The 20032-nt window shown below is 57.8% G+C and overlaps 3 protein-coding genes and 1 long non-coding RNA gene across 6 annotated transcripts; 2 read left to right on the top strand and 2 right to left on the bottom strand.

Moving 5' to 3' along the window:
* Window positions 1-3849: 3849 nt before the first annotated feature.
* On the top strand, window positions 3850-10346 carry GEMIN8 (gem nuclear organelle associated protein 8). Its single transcript, XM_070067251.1, has 4 exons — window positions 3850-3983; window positions 5192-5236; window positions 6559-7000; window positions 8909-10346. The coding sequence occupies exons 2-4, from the start codon at window positions 5225-5227 to the stop codon at window positions 9163-9165; spliced, it is 711 nt and encodes a 236-aa protein (XP_069923352.1). The 5' UTR covers window positions 3850-3983; window positions 5192-5224; the 3' UTR covers window positions 9166-10346.
* Window positions 3978-18088, top strand: LOC127486952 (uncharacterized). Its single transcript, XR_011385658.1, has 3 exons — window positions 3978-4731; window positions 13945-17154; window positions 17807-18088. It is a non-coding gene; the product is annotated as an uncharacterized lncRNA (long non-coding RNA).
* On the bottom strand, window positions 10354-13951 carry LOC127486951 (odorant-binding protein). 3 transcript variants are annotated; one of them, XM_051831317.2, is made up of 6 exons: window positions 12307-13951; window positions 12023-12162; window positions 11446-11516; window positions 11115-11225; window positions 10693-10791; window positions 10354-10618 (listed from the first exon to the last, which is right to left on the bottom strand). In XM_051831317.2, the coding sequence occupies exons 1-6, from the start codon at window positions 12388-12390 to the stop codon at window positions 10602-10604; spliced, it is 522 nt and encodes a 173-aa protein (XP_051687277.2). In that variant the 5' UTR covers window positions 12391-13951; the 3' UTR covers window positions 10354-10601. The 3 variants fall into 3 exon arrangements, with proteins under 3 accessions (XP_051687277.2, XP_069923356.1, XP_069923357.1); XM_070067255.1 differs by having other exon boundaries at window positions 10719-10791; XM_070067256.1 differs by lacking the exon at window positions 10693-10791.
* LOC127487047 (odorant-binding protein) lies at window positions 13799-16784 on the bottom strand. The gene is made up of 5 exons (XM_070067258.1): window positions 16646-16784; window positions 16362-16501; window positions 15777-15847; window positions 15038-15139; window positions 13799-14963 (listed from the first exon to the last, which is right to left on the bottom strand). Exons 1-5 carry the CDS (start codon window positions 16727-16729, stop codon window positions 14947-14949), a joined length of 414 nt encoding a protein of 137 aa, XP_069923359.1. The 5' UTR covers window positions 16730-16784; the 3' UTR covers window positions 13799-14946.
* Window positions 18089-20032: the final 1944 nt, after the last annotated feature.

Below are 20032 nucleotides of genomic sequence, written 5' to 3'. Positions count from 1 at the left end.
GGTCCCATATTAGGGGGCTGCTATAGGTCCCATATTAGGGGGCTGCTATAGATCCCATATTAGGGGGCTGCTATAGGTCCCATATTAGGGGGCTGCTATAGGTCCCATATTAGGGGGCTGCTATAGGTCCCATATTAGGGGGCTGCTATAGGTCCCATATTAGGGGGCTGCTATAGGTCCCATATTAGGGGGCTGCTATAGGTCCCATATTAGGGGGCTGCTGTAGGTCCCATATTAGGGGGCTGCTGTAGATCCCATATTAGGGGGCTGCTATAGGTCCCATATTAGGGGGCTGCTATAGGTCCCATATTAGGGGGCTGCTATAGGTCCCATATTAGGGGGCTGCTATAGGTCCCATATTAGGGGGCTGCTATAGGTCCCATATTAGGGGGCTGCTGTAGACCCCATATTAGGGGGCTGCTATAGGTCCCATATTAGGGGGCTGCTATAGGTCCCATATTAAGGGGCTGCTGTAGGTCCCATATTAGGGGGCTGCTGTAGATCCCATATTAGGGGGCTGCTATAGGTCCCATATTAGGGGGCTGCTATAGGTCCCATATTAGGGGGCTGCTACAGGTCCCATATTAGGGGGCTGCTATAGACCCCATATTAGGGGGCTGCTATAGGTCCCATATTAGGGGGCTGCTATAGGTCCCATATTAGGGGGCTGCTATAGGTCCCATATTAAGGGGCTGCTGTAGGTCCCATATTAGGGGGCTGCTGTAGATCCCATATTAGGGGGCTGCTATAGACCCCATATTAGGGGGCTGCTATAGGTCCCATATTAGGGGGCTGCTATAGGTCCCATATTAGGGGGCTGCTATAGGTCCCATATTAGGGGGCTGCTACAGGTCCCATATTAGGGGGCTGCTATAGACCCCATATTAGGGGGCTGCTATAGGTCCCATATTAGGGGGCTGCTACAGACCCCACGTAAGCATTACTTGTAATGTGAAGTCGACATCTGCACAGATAACCGGACACGTGGGCGAGAGGCGATAGCGCTTAGCAGTGCCCGCTACGTCCACTAGATGGCAGTAAAACACAAGTTAGAGTCCGACGTCCTCTCGCCTCCGTCTCAGAACCCAGTTTCCCTCCCGCCCGCTCAGCCCTCTGCAGCAACAGTGCCAGAAACCAGCCTTGGGGGGAGGGGAGGGGAGGGGAGGGGAGGAGGGGAGGGGCGGGGAGGACATCTGCAACATCTGGGGACACACTTTCTCCCTGCTGTGTCTCCCCACCCCTCCCCTCCCCTCTCCTCCCCTCCCCTCCCCTCCCCTCCCCTCTCCTCCCCTCCCCTCCCCTCTCCTGCCCTGCCCCTCCCCTCCCCTCTCCTGCCCTGCCTCTCCCCTCCCCTCTCCACCCCTCCCCTCCCCTCTCCTGCCCTCTCCGCCCCTCCCCTCCCCTCTTCTGCCCTCTCCGCCCCTCCCCTCTCCGCCCCTCCCCTCCCCTGCCCTCTCCGCCCCTCCCCTCTCCTGCCCTCTCCGCCCCTCCCCTCCCCTCCCCTGCCCTCTCCGCCCCTCCCCTCTCCTCCCCTCCCCTCTCCGCCCCTCCCCTCTCCTGCCCTCTCCGCCCCTCCCCTCCCCTCCCCTCTCCGCCCCTCCCCTCTCCTGCCCTCTCCGCCCCTCCCCTCCCCTCTCCTGCCCTCTCCGCCCCTCCCCTCTCCGCCCCTCCCCTCTCCGCCCCTCCCCTCCCCTGCCCTCCCCGCCCCTCCCCTCCCCTCCCCTGCCCTCTCCGCCCCTCCCCTCCCCTCCCCTGCCCTCTCCGCCCCTCCCCTCCCCTCCCCTGCCCTCTCCGCCCCTCCCCTCTCCTCCCCTGCCCTCTCCGCCCCTCCCCTCCCCTCCCCTGCCCTCTCCGCCCCTCCCCTCCCCTCTCGTGCCCTCTCCGCCCCTCCCCTCCCCTCTCCTCCCCTCCCCTCCCCTCTCCTCCCCTCTCCTCTCCTCCCCTCCCCTCCCCTCCCCTCTCCTGCCCTCTCCGCCCCTCCCCTCCCCTCCCCTCCCCTCCCCTCTCCTCCCCTCTCCTCTCCTCCCCTCCCCTCCCCTCCCCTCTCCTCTCCTCCCCTCTCCTCTCCTCCCTTCCCCTCTCCTCCCCTCCCCTCCCCTCCCCTCTCCTCTCCTCCCCTCCCCTCCCCTCCCCTCTCCTGCCCTCTCCGCCCCTCCCCTCCCCTCCCCTCCCCTCCCCTCTCCTCCCCTCTCCTCTCCTCCCCTCCCCTCCCCTCCCCTCTCCTCTCCTCCCCTCTCCTCTCCTCCCTTCCCCTCTCCTCCCCTCCCCTCCCCTCCCCTCTCCTCTCCTCCCCTCTCCTCTCCTCCCTTCCCCTCTCCTCCCCTCCCCTCCCCTCCCCTCCCCTCTCCTCCCCTCTCCTCTCCTCCCCTCCCCTCCCCTCCCCTCCCCTCCCCTCCCCTCCCCTCCCCTCCCCCAAGGCTGGTCTCCTCCCTGAGGCCGAATCCACCAGGTCTGACTCAGTCCACACCCGTCGTCCCTGCTGACAGCTGCCCTTCTCTGTCCGCAGATAACTCCTGTCCGTTTTCTCAACAACAAAGGAAGCATCTCGCTAACACAATCCCCTTCAGGACAGACACGCTTCCCGGCCCTGACGCAGTCGCATTTTCTGCATGTAAGTTGTCTTTACATATAGTTGCTGTTTTTTTATTTTGGATTTTTTCGCTTGTGCTTGGTCACTGACGACTCGCCTGGGTACGCACATTCTACGCAAACAGGGAATTCCAGGCGATTAAACAAACCAACCGCCGGAATCGCATTCAAACTCAGTCCTGGGTCCATTTCTTTTCAAAGCGCGGGCGCTTTGCCCAGGACCGCAGCCACAGCGCGGAGAAAGCAAAGGCTCAACGAAGACGATGGCGGAGAGAACGCTGAATGACGGGGAACGGTGCACCTGCGACCCGCTGGGGCGGACACTGTCCTCCCTTTCCCGTCCCAGAGCCGCGGCGGGCACCGCCCCGTAGCCACGCCCCTAGCCACGCCCTAGCCACGCCCCTTCCCAGCGAGAGCGCACCATAGCCACGCCCCTAGCCACGCCCCTTCCCAGCGAGAGCGCACCATAGCCACGCCCCTAGCCACGCCCCTTCCCAGCGAGAGCGCACCATAGCCACGCCCCTAGCCACGCCCCTTTCCAGCGAGAGCGCACCATAGCCACGCCCATAGCCACGCCCCTTCCCAGCGAGAGCGCACCATAGCCACGCCCCTTCCCAGCGAGAGCGCCCCAGAGCCACGCCCATAGCCACGCCCCTTCCCAGCGAGAGCGCACCATAGCCACGCCCCTTCCCAGCGAGAGCGCACCATAGCCACGCCCCATAGCCACACCCCTTCCCAGCGAGAGCGCACCATAGCCACGCCCCATAGCCACGCCCCTTCCCAGCGAGGGAGCACCATAGCCACGCCCATAGCCACGCCCCTTCCCAGCGAGAGGCACCATAGCCACGCCCATAGCCACGCCCCTTCCCAGCGAGAGCGCACCATAGCACGCCCCTTCCCAGCGAGAGAGCACCATAGCCACGCCCATAGCCACGCCCCTTCCCAGCGAGAGCGCACCATAGCCACGCCCATAGCCACGCCCCTGCCCAGCGAGAGCGCTCCCGTGCGGCGCCCGCCCTCCAGCACTACGTAGTCCGCGGCGGACTGACGCCTGCGGCTAGGGCGGGACTTCCTGCGCGCCACGGCCACGCGGACGTGCACCGGAAGCGCACTACGTAATCCGCGGCGGACGGACGCCTGCGGCTAGGGCGGGACTTCCTGCGCGCCACGGCCACGCCGACGTGCACCGGAAGCGCACTACGTAGTCCGCGGCGGACTGACGCCTGCGGCTAGGGCGGGACTTCCTGCGCGCCACGGCCACGCCGACGTGCACCGGAAGCGCGCTCTCAGTCGTCCCGGCAACCGTCCCCTCCCCGTCCCCCTTCGGTCCCGCCGCGGGAAAACAGGCCTGTGCTCGCTCGCCACGCGGAATCTGCAAGCCGCGCGCCCACGAGGTGACTTCGGGGACGCTGGGTTTCCCGGGGGAGTCATGGAGGAGCCTGGCGGCCGTGAGGCCTCGCTTCCCTGAGACGGGGAGACCCGCGGTCGTGGCTGGCCCGCTGTCCGTGTGCTTGTCACACGGCGGCGAAGGGCGCGGCCAGACGCCCACGAGGTTCCAGAATTCAGGATTCTGATGCGCGGGCCCCCATCCCAAACCGAGTTTGCACGAGTCTTTCGCAGTGGGACCCAGGCATGGGAGTTTTATAATAGTATATTAATATAGAATAATTAATTATATATCATGATCCCATAACTATGTAATATAATATGATTATATTATTTTATAATATTGTATATCCAGGTCTGTAGGTCAATTCGTATTTTGCCCGTTTAGGCCAGAATCAGAATAGAAGACCACCCGGGGCACAGCCTCAGAGGGGTGTCTAGGACGTTGAGCCGTCTAACCCAGAAGCAAGCGGGTTTTCTTGCTTTTCCCTGACCTCTCTGGGGTGGAAGCTATCTTCAGAACATGTGCCACCTGCCTTGTTTCTGGGCTGCAAATCAGACGGTTCTCACCACTTACTGATTTCAGGAGTTTTTTTTTTGTTTGTTTTTTTTTTTTTTGACAGAGTGGACAGTGAGAGAGAGAGACAGAGAGAAAGGTCTTCCTTTGCCGTTGGTTCACCTTCCAAGATGGCTGCCGTGGCGGGGGCTGTGCCAATCTGATGGCGGGGGCTGTGCCAATCCGATGGCGGGGGCCAGGTGCTTTTCCTGGTCTCCCATGGGGTGCAGGGCCCAAGCACTTGGGCCATCCTCCACTGCACTCCCGGGCCACAGCAGAGAGCTGGCCTGGAAGAGGGGCAACCGGGACAGAATCCGGCGCCCTGACCGGGACTAGAACCCGGTGTGCCGGCGCCGCAAGGCGGAGGATTAGCCTAGTGAGCCGCGGCGCCGGCTTGTATGATTATTTTCATAAACTGTGCTTTGAACAGGGACACAAGTGATTGAGCACAAGCCATGCAGTGTCCTCTGAGCCACTCAGTGATAGCTGAGGGTCTCCGTCCTTTATAGACTTCAAGTTGTGAGCCAGGGGTTAGTGTCTGAAGGCACGCTACATGAAGAGGTAGGGAGAGATCACCTGTTGTGGGCCACTTTGTAAACCATCTTGAATGTCACACACTTGCCATCTGACCAGATGTGTGCACTGTCTGTTCTTCCCTAGTTTCTGCACCCAGCTGGACTTTCACATTCAGATATGGCGGAGAAGGTGAGTTGTGGTTTTTTTTTTTAATTTTAACTCAAGAAAAAAAAGATAAACCATAGCCTTTAAAGTCCTTATTCCCTCCTTCTGTGATGGAGAAGACTGAAGAAACACATCAGAGAACTAAAAGTGGTATTCATTTCTTGTCTCTCTTTTTTTTTTTTTTTTTTTTTTTGACAGGCAGAGTGGACAGTGAGAGAGAGAGAGAGAGAGAAAGGTCTTCCTTTGCCGTTGGTTCACCCTCCAATGGCCGCCGCGGCCAACACGCTGCGGCCGGCGCACCGCGCTGATCCGATGGCAGGAGCCAGGTGCTTCTCCTGGTCTCCCATGGGGTGCAGGGCCCAAGCACCTGGGCCATCCTCCACTGCACTCCCGGGCCACAGCTGAGAGCTGGCCTGGAAGAGGGGCAACCGGGACAGAATCCGGCGCCCCGACCGGGACTAGAACCCGGTATGCCGGCGCCGCTAGGCGGAGGATTAGCCTAGTGAGCCACGGCGCCGGCCCATTTCTTGTCTCAAGCATTGAGGAATGGGCCAGGCCAGCAGATCACCCGTAGTTTAGGAGACAGAAGAGGAGGAACCAAAGTCTGTCTCCCTGGCTCCAGGCAGGCCATTTCTAACCTAGAACTAGCTCAGATGATAACCATCAGGTCCTTGTTTGTCCTTGTATCTTACCTTAAAAGATCATTGTTAGGCTCTGCCCGCACGTTATAGTGTTCCGTAGCCTTCAGCTAACTAACTGTCTTGTGTGTCCCTCATGCACCTAATACGTAAAGAGCAAGTGTGCTTTACATTTGATGTTCATTGTGGATGCTGACCTGCCTTTATATCTTTTCTGGCCCAGTAAGAAACACATGAAGAGTAGGTATTCAGTACACATGTTGGCTAGTTCATTAAAAAATTTCAAGATTGGGGCCGGCGCCGCGGCTCACTAGGCTAATCCTCCGCCTAGCGGCGCCGGCATACCGGGTTCTAGTCCCGGTCGGGGCGCCGGATTCTGTCCCGGTTGCCCCTCTTCCAGGCCAGCTCTCTGCTGTGGCCCGGGAGTGCAGTGGAGGATGGCCCAGGTGCTTGGGCCCTGCACCCCATGGGAGACCAGGAAAAGCACCTGGCTCCTGGCTCCTGCCATCGGATCAGCGCGGTGCGCCGGCTGCAGTGCGCCGGCCGCGGCGGCCATTGGAGGGTGAACCAACGGCAAAGGAAGACCTTTCTCTCTGTCTCTCTGTCTCTCACTGTCCACTCTGCCTGTCAAAAATAAATAAAAGTTTCAAGATTTCTCTTGAAGTTGAACTGTTTGGTATCTGCCCTACCCTTCCTTTTTTTTTGTAGGTGTCAGCATCGAAAGCCACCAGTTCGTGGTGTTCTCATCCTGCATATTCACGGTACTGGCAACATTACCATCAGGCCATGGCTTGGATGCGAAGCCACCAGAACGCCTACAGGAAGGCGGTAGAGTCCTACTTCAGCTCCCTGTGTCACTCTGCTGCTGGGCTTCAGCCCCAAAGCGCCTGTGACGGTGAGGCCGGGTACCCTCAGCTCTCCTCTGACCGTCCAATGGTCTCAGAGGACTTCCGCCGCACTTACTCACCTCGTGAAAGGTACGGGCGGCTTCCACATGGCGGCGGTAGGATGCAGGTGTCCATGAGAAAAGACCAGACTGTGTCCGAGGAGGAGGAGGAGGAGGAGGAGGAATGCGACCTGAGCGACATGGAGATCACCGAGGAGCTGCGCCGGTACTTCGCGACGACGGAGAAGCACCGAGAAGAGCGACGTGAGTGCGCGCCTCTGTCTCCTCATCCCTCCCTTCTGCCCCGACATTTGCACTCTTTCTTCCCCGATAGGTAAAGCTGTTTTATAGCTCCTCGTTTGGGGCACAGGTAATATTCCAAATCTGGCCCTAAGGCTGGGAACGGTGATGTAACGTTTCCGTTGTGTTAGCTTCTAGACTTGTTTGAGTTCAAGGGGCCTTCAAAAAAATTTATGGAAAAAGGATTGTGAAAAAACTACACATGGACTGCAATCTTTTTTTGCACCAAAATTCCATTTTCTATGAATTTTTTTTTATTTTTTTGACAGGCAGAGTGGACAGTGAGAGAGAGAGACAGAGAGAAAGGTCTTCCTTTTGCCGTTGGTTTACCTTCCAAGATGGCCGCCGTGGCGGGAGCTGTGCCAATCCGATGGCAGGAGCCAGGTGCTTCTCCTGGTCTCCCATGGGGTGCAGGGCCCAAGCACCTGGGCCATCCTCCACTGCACTCCCTGGCCACAGCAGAGAGCTGGCCTGGAAGAGGGGCAACCGGGACAGAATCCGGCGCCCCGACCGGGACTAGAACCCGGCGTGCTGGCGCCGCAAGGCGGAGGATTAGCCTAGTGAGCCGCGGCGCCAGCCTCAATGAATTTTTAAAAGCATGTTTGGCTTCATCTACTTGAAAGGCAGAGCAACAGCAGAGTGGGGGGGAATCTGCTCTCTGCTGGTTACTGGTCCACTCCCCAAATGCACACAATATACAGGGCTGGGCCAGGCCAAAGCCAGAGTGCCCAGCGGACACCCACATTCTGTTTCAGGATGCCAGTTCTAGTCCCGCCTCCACGTCCATTCCAGCTTCTGCTAACGCTCCTGGGAAGGCAGCAGGTGGTGGCCCAAGTCCTTGGGTCCCTGCCACCCACGTGGAAGACCCCAATGGAGTTCCACTCTCCTGGCTTCAGCCTAGCCCAGCCCTGGCTGTTGTGGACATAAGATTGATTGATTGATTTGAGAGGCAGAGTTACGGGGGGGGCGGGGTTCCATCCATCCACTGGTTCACTCCCCAGATGGTCACAACCACCAGAGCTGGACTGATCCGAAGCCAGGAGCCAGGAGCTTCTTCTGAGTCTCCCACGCGGGTGCAGGGGCCCAAGGACTTGGGCCATCTTCCACTGCTTTCCCAGGCCACAGCAGAGAGCTGGATCGGAAGTGGAGCAGCCGGGACTCGAACCCGCGCCCATACGGGATGCCGGCGCCACAGGCAGAGGCTTAACGTGCTAACGCCACAGCCCCAGGCCTATGTCACAGCTTTGGAAAAAGAAAAATGTTGTTGCTTGCGGCCGGCGCCGCGGCTCACTAGGCTAATCCTCCACCTAGCGGCGCCGGCACACCGGGTTCTAGTCCCGGTCGGGGCGCCGGATTCTGTCCCGGTTGCCCCTCTTCCAGGCCAGCTCTCTGCTATGGCCAGGGAGTGCAGTGGAGGATGGCCCAAGTGCTTGGGCCCTGCACCCCATGGGAGACCAGGAGAAGCACCTGGCTCCTGGCTCCTGCCATCGGATCAGCGCGGTGCGCCGGCCTCAGCGTGCTGGCCGCGGCGGCCATTGGAGGGTGAACCAACGGCAAAGGAAGACCTTTCTCTCTGTCTCTCTCTGTCCACTCTGCCTGTCAAAAAAAAAAAAAAATACCCACGTGGCCCTCGGCAGAAAGAAAGGTGCCCTGCCCTGATGTAGGTAATACTGATCTGCAGGGCAGCTAGCGAGCCGGACTGCGCGGCTGGGAAGGGACGAGAACGCTGAGGGGCGTTCGGTGGCTGTGGTGGCACACCTGGTTTCGGTGGCTGTGGTGGCACACCTGGTTTCGGTGGCTGTGGCGGCAGCACCGCTCACCGTGCTTCGCTCCCGCGCGTGTGTGTGGATTCACGCTCACGTCTGTTCTCAGGGCGGCAGCGGCAGCTGGACGCGGCCCGCCTGGAGGACTATGTGAACGCCGACCACGACCTCTGCTACAACACCCACCGGTCGGCAGAGCCCCCGACGGAGAGGCCCGGCGCGCGGCGCCAGGCCGAGATGAAGCTCCTCTACGGGGAGAGTGCCGCCAAGATCCAAGCCATGGAGGCTGCCATGCAGCTGAGCTTCGACAAGCACTGCGACAGGAAGCTGCCCAAGTACTGGCCCGTCATCCCCCTCAAGTTCTGAGCCCAGAGAGTGCTCTCCGGACAGGGTCCCGGCCTCACCCGCTTCCTTCCCAACACCCTCCTTCATCTCTGCTTCTGCACGTTCTCAGGGAAAGCAGACATCGGGCCGCGTCCAGGCATGTTGGCCGAGGTCGCCATGAGCCGTCACCAGATGGCCGTCGCCCTGTGGAAATCGGCAAAAGGGATACTCTCATCCAACAGGGATTCTGGGCGTCGTCAGTAGTGGTGCTCCACTCATTAAAGGGCTTGCCCAGAGACACTGCCTAACGTTTTGCCTTTTTATGGTTTCTTTCTTTTTTTTTTATTTATTTATTTTTTTTTGACAGGCAGAGTGGACAGTGAGAGAGAGAGACAGAGAGAAAGGTCTTCCTTTTGCCACTGGTTCACCCTCCAATGGCCGCCGCGGCCAGCACACTGTGGCCAGTGCATAGCGCTGATCTGAAACCAGGAGCCAGGTGCTTCTCCTGGTCTCCCATGGGGTGCAGGGCCCAAGCACCTGGGCCATCCTCCACTGCACTCCCGGGCCACAGCAGAGAGCTGGCCTGGAAGAGGGGCAACCGGGACAGAATCCGGTGCCCCGACCGGGACTAGAACCCGGTGTGCCGGCGCCGCAAGGCGGAGGATTAGCCTAGTGAGCCGCGGTGCCGGCCAACGTTTTTATGGTTTCTTCTGTTCAACCCGCCTGAAGTATGTCTTGAATGTGCAAGACGCCATCTGCGACCCTAACTCCTTCAGACGCCGGCGTGAAGGGAGACAGCTGCCGCTTCTCAAACACGAGGGCGGGCTGCGTGTGGTGTGCTCTCACGGTCAGAGATGAAAGGTTTCCGGCTTTGCGGCCCACGTGGCCCTGGGAACCCAGATGTGGCCCTGGGGACCAGGATGTGTCACTGCGGACATGAGTGGAGCCCTGGGGAGCCGGATATTGCCCTGGAGACCCGGATGTGGCCATGGGGACCCGGATGTGTCCCTGGGATCCTGGTGGAGTGTGACTGGCTGCCAGTGGAGTCGGGGAGAACCCCCCCAGTGTCACTCAGGGCTGTTTGACAGCCACCAGATGACAGAGCCCACCCCCTTGTCAGTGAACGGTGACTGACAGTGCAGGGAGACCCGGAGGTAGCCCCTGGGTTCCTCCACCAGCTCGCTCTGTCTTTTGACGTAACAATAAAAATCGTTTAAAATAAACGACTGGGACTGTGCCTGGGATGAGTTTATTCCATGAACAGGAAGCAGAGAAAGCTGGGTACAGCCGATTCTAGAATGTTCCGGAGCTTTCTAGAAATTCTGGAACAATCCAGACCATCTTGGATCAATCCAGAACGTTCTAGAATGTTCCGGAGCATACTAGCGCATTCGCAGGTGGGAGGAGATGGTGAGGCGATCAGGGGCGGTTCTGGAATGGTCTAGAACGTTCTGGCACCTTCTCCAAGGGAGGCGTCCTCAGGGTGGACAGGTGTCTGTTGGAGAGAGAGGAAAGCCGAGTCAGCGCCGAGTCAGCGCCGAGTCAGCCCGGAAGCTGCCGCAGCCTCACCTGTGTCGCCCACACGCCGGATGTACTTCCGCGGGATCCCATTCTGCTCCGTGAGCCTCGCGTAGTCCTCCAGGTCGTCATTTATGACTCTCAATTTGACTGTGGCAAGAGTGGGCGCCGACTGAGTACGCTTGCTTTAGTGTGAGCCTACTGCATACACTCGCTTTAGTGGCTGTATCCTCTCACCCCATCTAGCGAGCGCCAACTGTATATGCTAGCGTTAGTGGGCACCGACTGTATATGCCCACCATGTCTAGTGGGCACTGACTGTATACACTCGCTTTATCCAGTGGGCACCGACTGTATATGTCTGGCCATGCAGCCCCCCTTTCCCCGTATACAGTCGGGCTCAGACTCTCGGGTCGTGGTGCGTATCCCTAGCGGGCACCGGCAGTGTACATGTGTGTGTGAGGGGGGCTCACCCACAAGGAAGCTGAGGCGGCTGGTGGTGCCGTCGGACGCCATGTTACTGAGGAAGACGATTTGCCTAACGGGATCCAATTCCTGGAACTGGAAGGAGGTCTGGCCCTCGACTGTAGGGAGAGAGGTGGGTGTTCTGGATGTGCCGGGGCATGCTGGGACATTCTAGCGCATTCTGGAACATTCTAGAACATTGAGGAACTGGAGCATTCTGGGACATTTGCAGCATCCTGGAACATTTCCGGGAACATTCTCGAACATTCTGGAACACACCGGACATTCCCTGGGGTCATCTGGAATTGTCTGGAACTTTCCGAAATGCTCTGTACTCACAGTCAGTGGTGTAGATGCCGTCTGCGTTCTTCTGGGCCACAACCCTGTGCGGGGTGCATACCTCGTTCTTCCTGAAGGAGAGACCGGGAACATGGCCGCTCGCTGTGGGCTCAACTGCTCCTGTCTGCTCTCCCTCTGGGCTCGCCTGGTCCACCATGGCCTGCTCTTTGACTCTGGGATCGGCTGGTCCTGTCTGCTCACTCTCAGCTGCATTACTCCCCTCTAGCCCACATGCTCTCTGACTCTGGGCTCAACTGCTCCTGTCTACTCTTTCTCTCTCTGGGCTCCGCTGGTCCACCATGGCCTGCTCTTTGACTCTGGGATCGGCTGGTCCTGTCGGCTCACTCTCAGCTCCATTACTCCCCTCTAGCCCACATGCTCTCTGACTCTGGGCTCAACTACTCCTGTCTGCTCTCTCTCTCTGGGCTCGGCTGGTCGCCCTGGCCTGCTCTCTCTCTCTCTCTCTCTCTGGGATCGATTGGGCTTGGCGGCGCCTGTCTTCCCTGCTCTCTGGGCTCGATTGCTCCCCCCTGGCTGTCTTTGGCCTCGGCTTGTCTCCCCTGGCCCCGCCCCTCACTTGACGTAGAAGAAGACGTTCAGGGCGTTGCATTCCTCGTTGCACTCCATCTCGCGGAACAGCATCCGGAGTGGCCCACCCTCCAGGATCATTTCCAGGTTGTCGGAGGCCATGGCGGAGGTGCGCCAGGGCCCGGAGAGCTGGGGAGGTGAAGAAATGACGCGAATTAATGATACGGCTGAAGAAACAACGCGAATTAGTGATGCGAAGTAATGATGTGAAGAAATGATATGAATTCATGACGAGAATTAATACTGGGAACTAATGATGCAAATTTATGATACCTGGGCGGGGTCGACGTCCGCACAGGCCACGCCCACCGTGAGGGCGAGGAGGAGAGCCTTCGTCACCGTCATCTTCATCACCATCGTCTTCGTCGTCGTCTGAGCCAGCGGGGACCCGGCGTCTATTTATTGCCAGGGCTGGGGGAGGAGTTGGCAGGGCCGAAGGTTGTGCAAACATCCTGGTGGATACCAGGGACGTTTCGGAATGTTCAGTGCTCCCAGGGAATTCTGGGAGAGTCTGTCGTGCGTTCTTGGGCCTTGGAATTTTCCAGAACCCCTGGTGGGTGTTTCCAGGATTCCAGAATGTTCTAGAATGCCCAGGGAATGTCCTTGGAATCTCGAGGAATTCTGTGGAATGTTCCAGAATGTTCTAGAGAGCCCGGCGCACGTCCTCGGGGCCTTAGAGTATTCTAGAGCGCCTGGTCTTGGAGTGTTCCGGAATACTGGTGGATGACGTAGAATTTTCTAGAATGTTCGTAGGATGCCCTGGACCGCTTGGTGAGTGTCTTTGGGGTCTTGGAATGTTGTAGAATGTTCCAGTATGTTCCAGAGAACCCAGCGAGCGTCCTGGGGGGTCTGAGACCCTCTGCCGACGTGCTGGAAGTTTCCGCAGCCCCGGTGGGCGCCGGATGTCACGTCAATGTCCGCAGGGCCAGGCCGGCACCAGGACACCCGTCACACCCAGCCGGGAAACTTCTACTCAGACCCGTATCCCAGAATCCCCCCAGACTCACTTGGTGATGTTCTGGTACATTCTAGAACACCTTGGAAAAATTCTAGGGATCCCGGAACATTCTAGAACGTCCTAGAATGTTCCAGAACCTGGATTTTTTTTTCTTTTTTTTAGCTTTTTTCGTGCCCAGGCACCCAGACATGACCTTGAGAGCTCCAGGGAGGTCACTCTAGCTTCTGTCTCTCGATGGGAAAAACCGACTTGACCAGTTCTGCGGTGTGTAATCCTTTAATCCGGTTTTCTGCTCCACTCACTCCACGGCTCAGGCTGGCTCTTCTCTCAGGGAGAGGAGGGTCATCAACGTGGCGTGTAGAGCACGCTGGACAAGGCAGATTCACAACTACAAAGTTTGCTCATCTTCTAATACCAAGACCCCCAATATCTCAGTTATTTTTATTTTATTTTTTTTTTTGACAGGCAGTCAGATCCATCGGAAATGCCTTGAAAACATGGTCGTGTATAGACACGTTTGCTTCTTGAAAGGGTTTGCAGCTTCGTCGTCAGTACTGTCTCCTCAGTGACTTTAGAGCAGGAGAGAACAGGACACAGCGGACACTCTGAACAGCAACTTCAGTGAGTGAGTGATGAAGTGCCCAGACAGGGAGGCGCAGTGGGTGACACGTCGATTCAGAAACGAGAGCAACTAGCCTGGGATTACCATGAGTGTGTTGGCAGAAGAATTAAAACTTGAAATAAGACTCCCGAAACGTACGCGTGGTCTTCACCACCTTGAACGAGTCTTGGTTTTTGCTGATAGGCTCTTTTTTTTTTTTTTTTTTTTTTTTTGACAGGCAGGAGTGGACAGTGAGAGAGAGAGACAGAGAGACAGAGAGAAAGGTCTTCCTTTGCCGTTGGTTCACCCTCCAATGGCCGCCGCGCCGCACTGATCCGATGGCAGGAGCCAGGTGCCTCTCCTGGTCTCCCATGGGGTGCAGGGCCCAACACTTGGGCCATCCTCCACTGCACTCCCTGGCCACAGCAGAGAGCTGGCCTGGAAGAGGGGCAACCGGGACAGAATCCGGCGCCGCGACTGGGACTAGAACCCGGTGTGCCGGCGCCGCAAGGCGGAGGATTAGCCTAGTGAGCCGCGGTGCCGGCCAACGTTTTTATGGTTTCTTCTGTTCAACCCGCCTGAAGTATGTCTTGAATGTGCAAGACGCCATCTGCGACCCTAACTCCTTCAGACGCCGGCGTGAAGGGAGACAGCTGCCGCTTCTCAAACACGAGGGCGGGCTGCGTGTGGTGTGCTCTCACGGTCAGAGATGAAAGGTTTCCGGCTTTGCGGCCCACGTGGCCCTGGGAACCCAGATGTGGCCCTGGGGACCAGGATGTGTCACTGCGGACATGAGTGGAGCCCTGGGGAGCCGGATATTGCCCTGGAGACCCGGATGTGGCCATGGGGACCCGGATGTGGCCCTGGGATCCTGGTGGAGTGTGACTGGCTGCCAGTGGAGTCGGGGAGAACCCCCCCAGTGTCACTCGGGGCTGATTGACAGCCACCAGATGACAGAGCCCACCCCCTTGTCAGTGAACGGTGACTGACAGTGCAGGGAGACCCGGAGGTAGCCCCTGGGTTCCTCCACCAGCTCGCTCTGTCTTTTGACGTAACAATAAAAATCGTTTAAAATAAACGACTGGGACTGTGCCTGGGATGAGTTTATTCCATGAACAGGAAGCAGAGAAAGCTGGGGACGGCCGATTCTAGAATGTTCCGGAGCTTTCTAGAAATTCTGGAACAATCCAGACCATCTTGGATCAATCCAGAACGTTCTAGAATGTCCGGAGCATACTAGCGCATTCGCAGGTGGGAGGAGATGGTGAGGCGATCAGGGGAGGAATCATTGTGCAGGAGGGGCGGTTCTGGAATGGTCTAGAACGTTCTGGCACCTTCTCCAAGGGAGGCGTCCTCAGGGTGGACAGGTGTCTGTTGGAGAGAGAGGAAAGCCGAGTCAGCGCCGAGTCAGCGCCGAGTCAGCCCGGAAGCCGCCGAAGCCTCACCTGTGTCGCCCACACGCCGGATGTACTTCCGCGGGATCCCATTCTGCTCCGTGAGCCTCGCGTAGTCCTCCAGCCGGTCGTCGTTCATGACTGCCAATTTGACTGTGGCACGAGTGGGCACCGACTGAGTACGCTCGCTTTAGTGTGCGCCTACTGCATACACTCGCTTTAGTGACTGTATACGCTCACCCCATCTAGCGAGCACCAACTGTATATGCTAGCGTTAGTGGGCACCGACTGTATATGCCCACCATGTCTAGTGGGCACTGACTGTATACACTCGCTTTATCCAGTGGGCACCGACTGTATCCCCCCTTTCCCCGTATACAGTCGGGCTCAGACTCTCGGGTCGTGGTGCGTATCTCTAGCGGGCACCGGCAGTATACATGTGTGTGTGAGGGGGGCTCACCAGTGAGGAAGCTGAGGCGGCTGGTGGTGCCGCCGGATGCCATGTTATTGATGAAGACGATGAGGCTAGTGGGATCCAATTCCTGGAACTAGAAGGAGGTCTGGCCCTCGACTGTAGGGAGAGAGGTGGGTGTTCTGGATGTGCCGGGGCATGCTGGGACATTCTAGCGCATTCTGGAACATTCTAGAACATTGAGAACTGGAGCATTCTGGGACATTTGCAGCATCCTGGAACATTTCTGGGAACATTCTCGAACATTCTGGAACACACCGGACATTCCCTGGGGTCATCTGGAATTGTCTGGAACTTTCCGAAATGCTCTGTACTCACAGTCAGTGGTGTAGATGCCGTCTGCGTTCTTCTGGGCCACAACCCTGTGCGGGGTGCATACCTCGTTCTTCCTGAAGGAGAGACCGGGAACATGGCCGCTCGCTGTGGGCTCAACTGATCCTGTCTGCTCTCCCTCTGGGCTCGCCTGGTCCACCATGGCCTGCTCTTTGACTCTGGGATCGGCTGGTCCTGTCTGCTCACTCTCAGCTCCATTACTCCCCTCTAGCCCACCTGTTCTCTGACTCTGGGCTCAACTGCTCCTGTCTACTCTTTCTCTCTCTGGGCTCCGCTGGTCCACCATGGCCTGCTCTTTGACTCTGGGATCGGCTGGTCCTGTCGGCTCACTCTCAGCTCCATTACTCCCCTCTAGCCCACATGCTCTCTGACTCTGGGCTCAACTACTCCTGTCTGCTCTCTCTCTCTGGGCTCGGCTGGTCGCCCTGGCCTGCTCTCTCTCTCTCTCTCTCTCTCTCTGGGATCGATTGGGCTTGGCAGCGCCTGTCTTCCCCGCTCTCTGGGCTCGATTGCTCCCCCCTGGCTCTCTGTCTCTGGCCTCGGCTTGTCTCCCCTGGCCCCGCCCCTCACTTGACGTAGAAGAAGACGTTCAGGGCGTTGCAGTCCTCGCTGCACTCCATCTCGCGGAACAGCATCCGGAGTGGCCCACCCTCCAGGATCATTTCCAGGTTGTCGGAGGCCATGGCGGAGGTGCGCCAGGGCCCGGAGAGCTGGGGAGGTGAAGAAATGACGCGAATTAATGATACGGCTGAAGAAACAACGCGAATTAGTGATGCGAAGTAATGATGTGAAGAAATGATATGAATTCATGACGAGAATTAATACTGGGAACTAATGATGCAAATTTATGATACCTGGGCGGGGTCGACGTCTGCACAGGCCACGCCCACCGTGAGGGCGAGGAGGAGAGCCTTCGTCACCGTCATCTTCATCACCATCGTCTTCGTCGTCGTCTGAGCCGGCGGGGACCCGGCGTCTATTTATTGCCAGGGCTGGGGGAGGAGTTGGCGGGGCCGAAGGTTGTGCAAACATCCTGGTGGATACCAGGGACGTTCCGGAACGGTCAGTGCTCCCAGGGAATTCTGGGAGAGTCTGTCGTGCGTTCTTGGGCCTTGGAATTTTCCAGAACACCTGGTGGGTGTTTCCAGGATTCCAGAATGTTCTAGAATGCCCAGGGAATGTCCTTGGAATCGCGAGGAATTCTGTGGAATGTTCCGGAACGTTCTAGAACACGTCCAGAGAGCCCGGCGCACGTCCTCGGGGCCTTAGAGTATTCTAGAGCGCCTGGTCTTGGAGTGTTCCGGAATACTGGTGGATGACGTAGAATTTTCTAGAATGTTCGTAGGATGCCCTGGACCGCTTGGTGAGTGTCTTTGGGGTCTTGGAATGTTGTAGAATGTTCCAGTATGTTCCAGAGAACCCAGCGAGCGTCCTGGGGGGTCTGAGACCCTCTGCCGACGTGCTGGAAGTTTCCGCAGCCCCGGTGGGCGCCGGATGTCACGTCAATGTCCGCAGGGCCAGGCCGGCACCAGGACACCCGTCACACCCAGCCGGGAAACTTCTACTCAGACCCGTATCCCAGAATCCCCCCAGACTCACTTGGTGATGTTCTGGTACATTCTAGAACACCTTGGAAAAATTCTAGGGATCCCGGAACATTCTAGAACGTCCTAGAATGTTCCAGAACCTGGATTTTTTTTTCTTTTTTTTAGCTTTTTTCGTGCCCAGGCACCCAGACATGACCTTGAGAGCTCCAGGGAGGTCACTCTGGTTTCTGTCTCTCGATGGAAAAAACCGACTTGACCGGTTCTGCGTTCTGTAATCCTTTAATCTGGTTTTCTGCTCCACTCACTCCACGGCTCAGGCTGGCTCTTCTCTCAGGGAGAGGAGGGTCATCAACATGGCGTGTAGAGCACGCTGGACAAGGCAGATTCATAACTACAAAGTTTGCTCATCTCCTAATACCAAGACCCCCAATATCTCAGTTATTTTTATTTTATTTTTTTTTTTGACAGGCAGTCAGATCCATCGGAAATGCCTTGAAAACATGGTCGTGTATAGACACGTTTGCTTCTTGAAAGGGTTTGCAGCTTCGTCGTCAGTACTGTCTCCTCAGTGACTTTAGAGCAGGAGAGAACAGGACACAGCGGACACTCTGAACAGCAACTTCAGTGAGTGAGTGATGAAGTGCCCAGACGAGGGAGGCGCAGTGGGTGACACGTCGATTCAGAAACGAGAGCAACTAGCCTGGGATTACCATGAGTGTGTTGGCAGAAGAATTAAAACTTGAAATAAGATTCCCGAAACGTACGCGCGGTCTTCACCACCTTGAACGAGTCTTGGTTTTTGCTGATAGGCTCTTTTTTTTTTTTTTTTTGACAGGCAGGAATGGACAGTGAGAGACAGAGAGACAGAGAGAAAGGTCTTCCTTTGCCGTTGGTTCACCCTCCAATGGCCGCCGCAGCCGGCGCACCGCGCTAATCCGATGGCAGGAGCCAGGAGCCAGGTGCTTCTCCTGGTCTCCCATGGGGTGCAGGGCCCAAGCACTTGGGCCATCCTCCACTGTACTCCCGGGCCACAGCAGAGAGCTGGCCTGGAAGAGGGGCAACAGGGACAGAATCCGGTGCCCTGACCGGGACTAAAACCCGCTGTGCCGGTGCCACAAGGCAGAGGATTAGCCTGGTGAGCCGCGGCGCCGGCCTGTATGATTATTTTCATAAACTGTGCTTTGAACAGGGACACAAGTGATTGAGCACAAGCCATGCAGTGTCCTCTGAGCCACTCAGTGAAAGCTGAGGGTCTCCGTCCTTTATAGACTTCAAGTTGTGAGCCAGGGGTTAGTGTCTGAAGGCACGCTACATGAAGAGGTAGGGAGAGATCACCTGTTGTGGGCCACTTTGTACACCATCTTGAATGTCACAGCCTTGCCATCTGACCAGATGTGTGCACTGTCTGTTCTTCCCTAGTTTCTGCACCCAGCTGGACTTTCACATTCAGATATGGCGGAGAAACCACTCCCTTAGGATCCACTGAGTGCCCCTGACTGGATCAGGAACTGTCGCAGAGTGACAGGTTCTGGGTCAGTCAGGGGCAGGCAGGAGAGCTAAGGACTTGGGGTTCCTGCCGCAGACTGACAGGTTCCCGGTCCTGTCAGGGGCAGGCAGGGGAGCCAAAGACGGCGTTTCTGGCCCTAGACTGGCAAGCTACCAGTCCCATCAGCGGCAGGCAGGGGAGACAAGGAGGTGGGGTTCTGGCCCCAGACTGACAGGTTCCCAGTTCCATCAAGGGCCGGCAGGGGATCCAAGAGGTGGGGTTGTAGTCCGAGACTGTCAGGTTCTCAGGCCAGAAAGAGGCAGTCAGGGGAGCCAAGAGGTGGGGTTGTAGTCCTAGACTGTCAGGCCAGAAAGAGGCAGTCAGGGGAGCCAAGGAGGTGGGGTTCTGGCCGCAGAATGACAGGCTCTGGTTCCAGTCAGGGGCAGGCAGGGTAGTGTAAGAGGATGGTGTTCCTGCCACAGACATACAAGTTCCCTGTCTAGTCAGGGACAAGCCGGGGAGCTAAGCATGTGGGGTTCTGGCCGCACATGGACAGGTTCCCGGTCCATATGGCCAGGCAGGGAAGCTAAGGCGTTCTGGCTAAGGTTCTGGCAGCAGCATGACAGGTTCCTGGTCCCATCGCGGGCAGTCAGGGGAGCAAAGGAGGTTGGTTCTGGCCACAGACTGACAGGTTCAGGTCTATCAGGGGCAGGCAGGGGAGCTGAGGACATGGGGATCTGGCCACAGGCTGACAGGTTCCCGTTGCTGTCAGGGGAGCCCAATGAGGTGGGGTTCTGGCTACAGAGTGACAGGTTCCTGGCCCCCTCAGGGAAAGTCAGGGGAGCCACGCAGGTTAGGCTCTGGCCGAGACTGACAGGTTCCGAGTCCCGTCACAGGTAGGCAGGGGAGCCTAAGGAGGCGGGGTTCTGGCCACAGGTGACAGTTGCGGGTCCATCAAGGGTAGGGAGGGGTGCTGATGGGGTGGGGTTCTGGCTGCAGACTCACAAGTTCCTGGTCCAGTCAGGGGCGGGCAGCGTAGCCTACGGAGGTGGGGTTCTGGCCACAGAATGACGACAGGTCTCTGGTCCCATCAGGAGTAGGCAGGGAGCTAAGGACATGGGTGGGGTTCCTTCCGCAGACTGACTGACAGATTCCAGGTCCAGTCAGGGGCAGGCCTGGGAGCTAAGGGGTGGAGTTCTGGCCACAGA

This window comes from Oryctolagus cuniculus, chromosome X, assembly GCF_964237555.1.
Source record: "Oryctolagus cuniculus chromosome X, mOryCun1.1, whole genome shotgun sequence".
In the NCBI taxonomy this organism is placed as follows: Eukaryota; Metazoa; Chordata; class Mammalia; order Lagomorpha; family Leporidae; genus Oryctolagus; species Oryctolagus cuniculus.
Note: the sequence above shows the minus strand (reverse complement) of the source record. Positions and strands in the feature narration are given on the sequence as shown.

Bases quoted from the DNA above. Each gene is read 5' to 3' on its own strand.
- LOC127487047 (XM_070067258.1), bottom strand. From the start codon at position 16,729: ATGGTGATGAAGATGACGGTGACGAAGGCTCTCCTCCTCGCCCTCACG. The intron at 15,848-16,361 runs GTGAGGGGCGGG...TCTCTCCTTCAG, and splicing joins AACGTCTTCTTCTACGTCAA to GAAGAACGAGGTATGCACCC. The intron at 15,140-15,776 runs GTGAGTACAGAG...CTCGTGCCACAG, and splicing joins CGGCATCTACACCACTGACT to TCAAATTGGCAGTCATGAAC.
- LOC127486951 (XM_070067255.1), bottom strand. From the start codon at position 12,390: ATGGTGATGAAGATGACGGTGACGAAGGCTCTCCTCCTCGCCCTCACG. The intron at 10,792-11,114 runs GTGAGCCCCCCT...CTCTTGCCACAG, and splicing joins CCGCCTCAGCTTCCTTGTGG to TCAAATTGAGAGTCATAAAT. The intron at 10,619-10,718 runs GTACATCCGGCG...TCTCTCCAACAG, and splicing joins CAGAATGGGATCCCGCGGAA to ACACCTGTCCACCCTGAGGA.
- GEMIN8 (XM_070067251.1), top strand. The intron at 7,001-8,908 runs GTGAGTGCGCGC...GTCTGTTCTCAG, and splicing joins GAAGCACCGAGAAGAGCGAC to GGCGGCAGCGGCAGCTGGAC.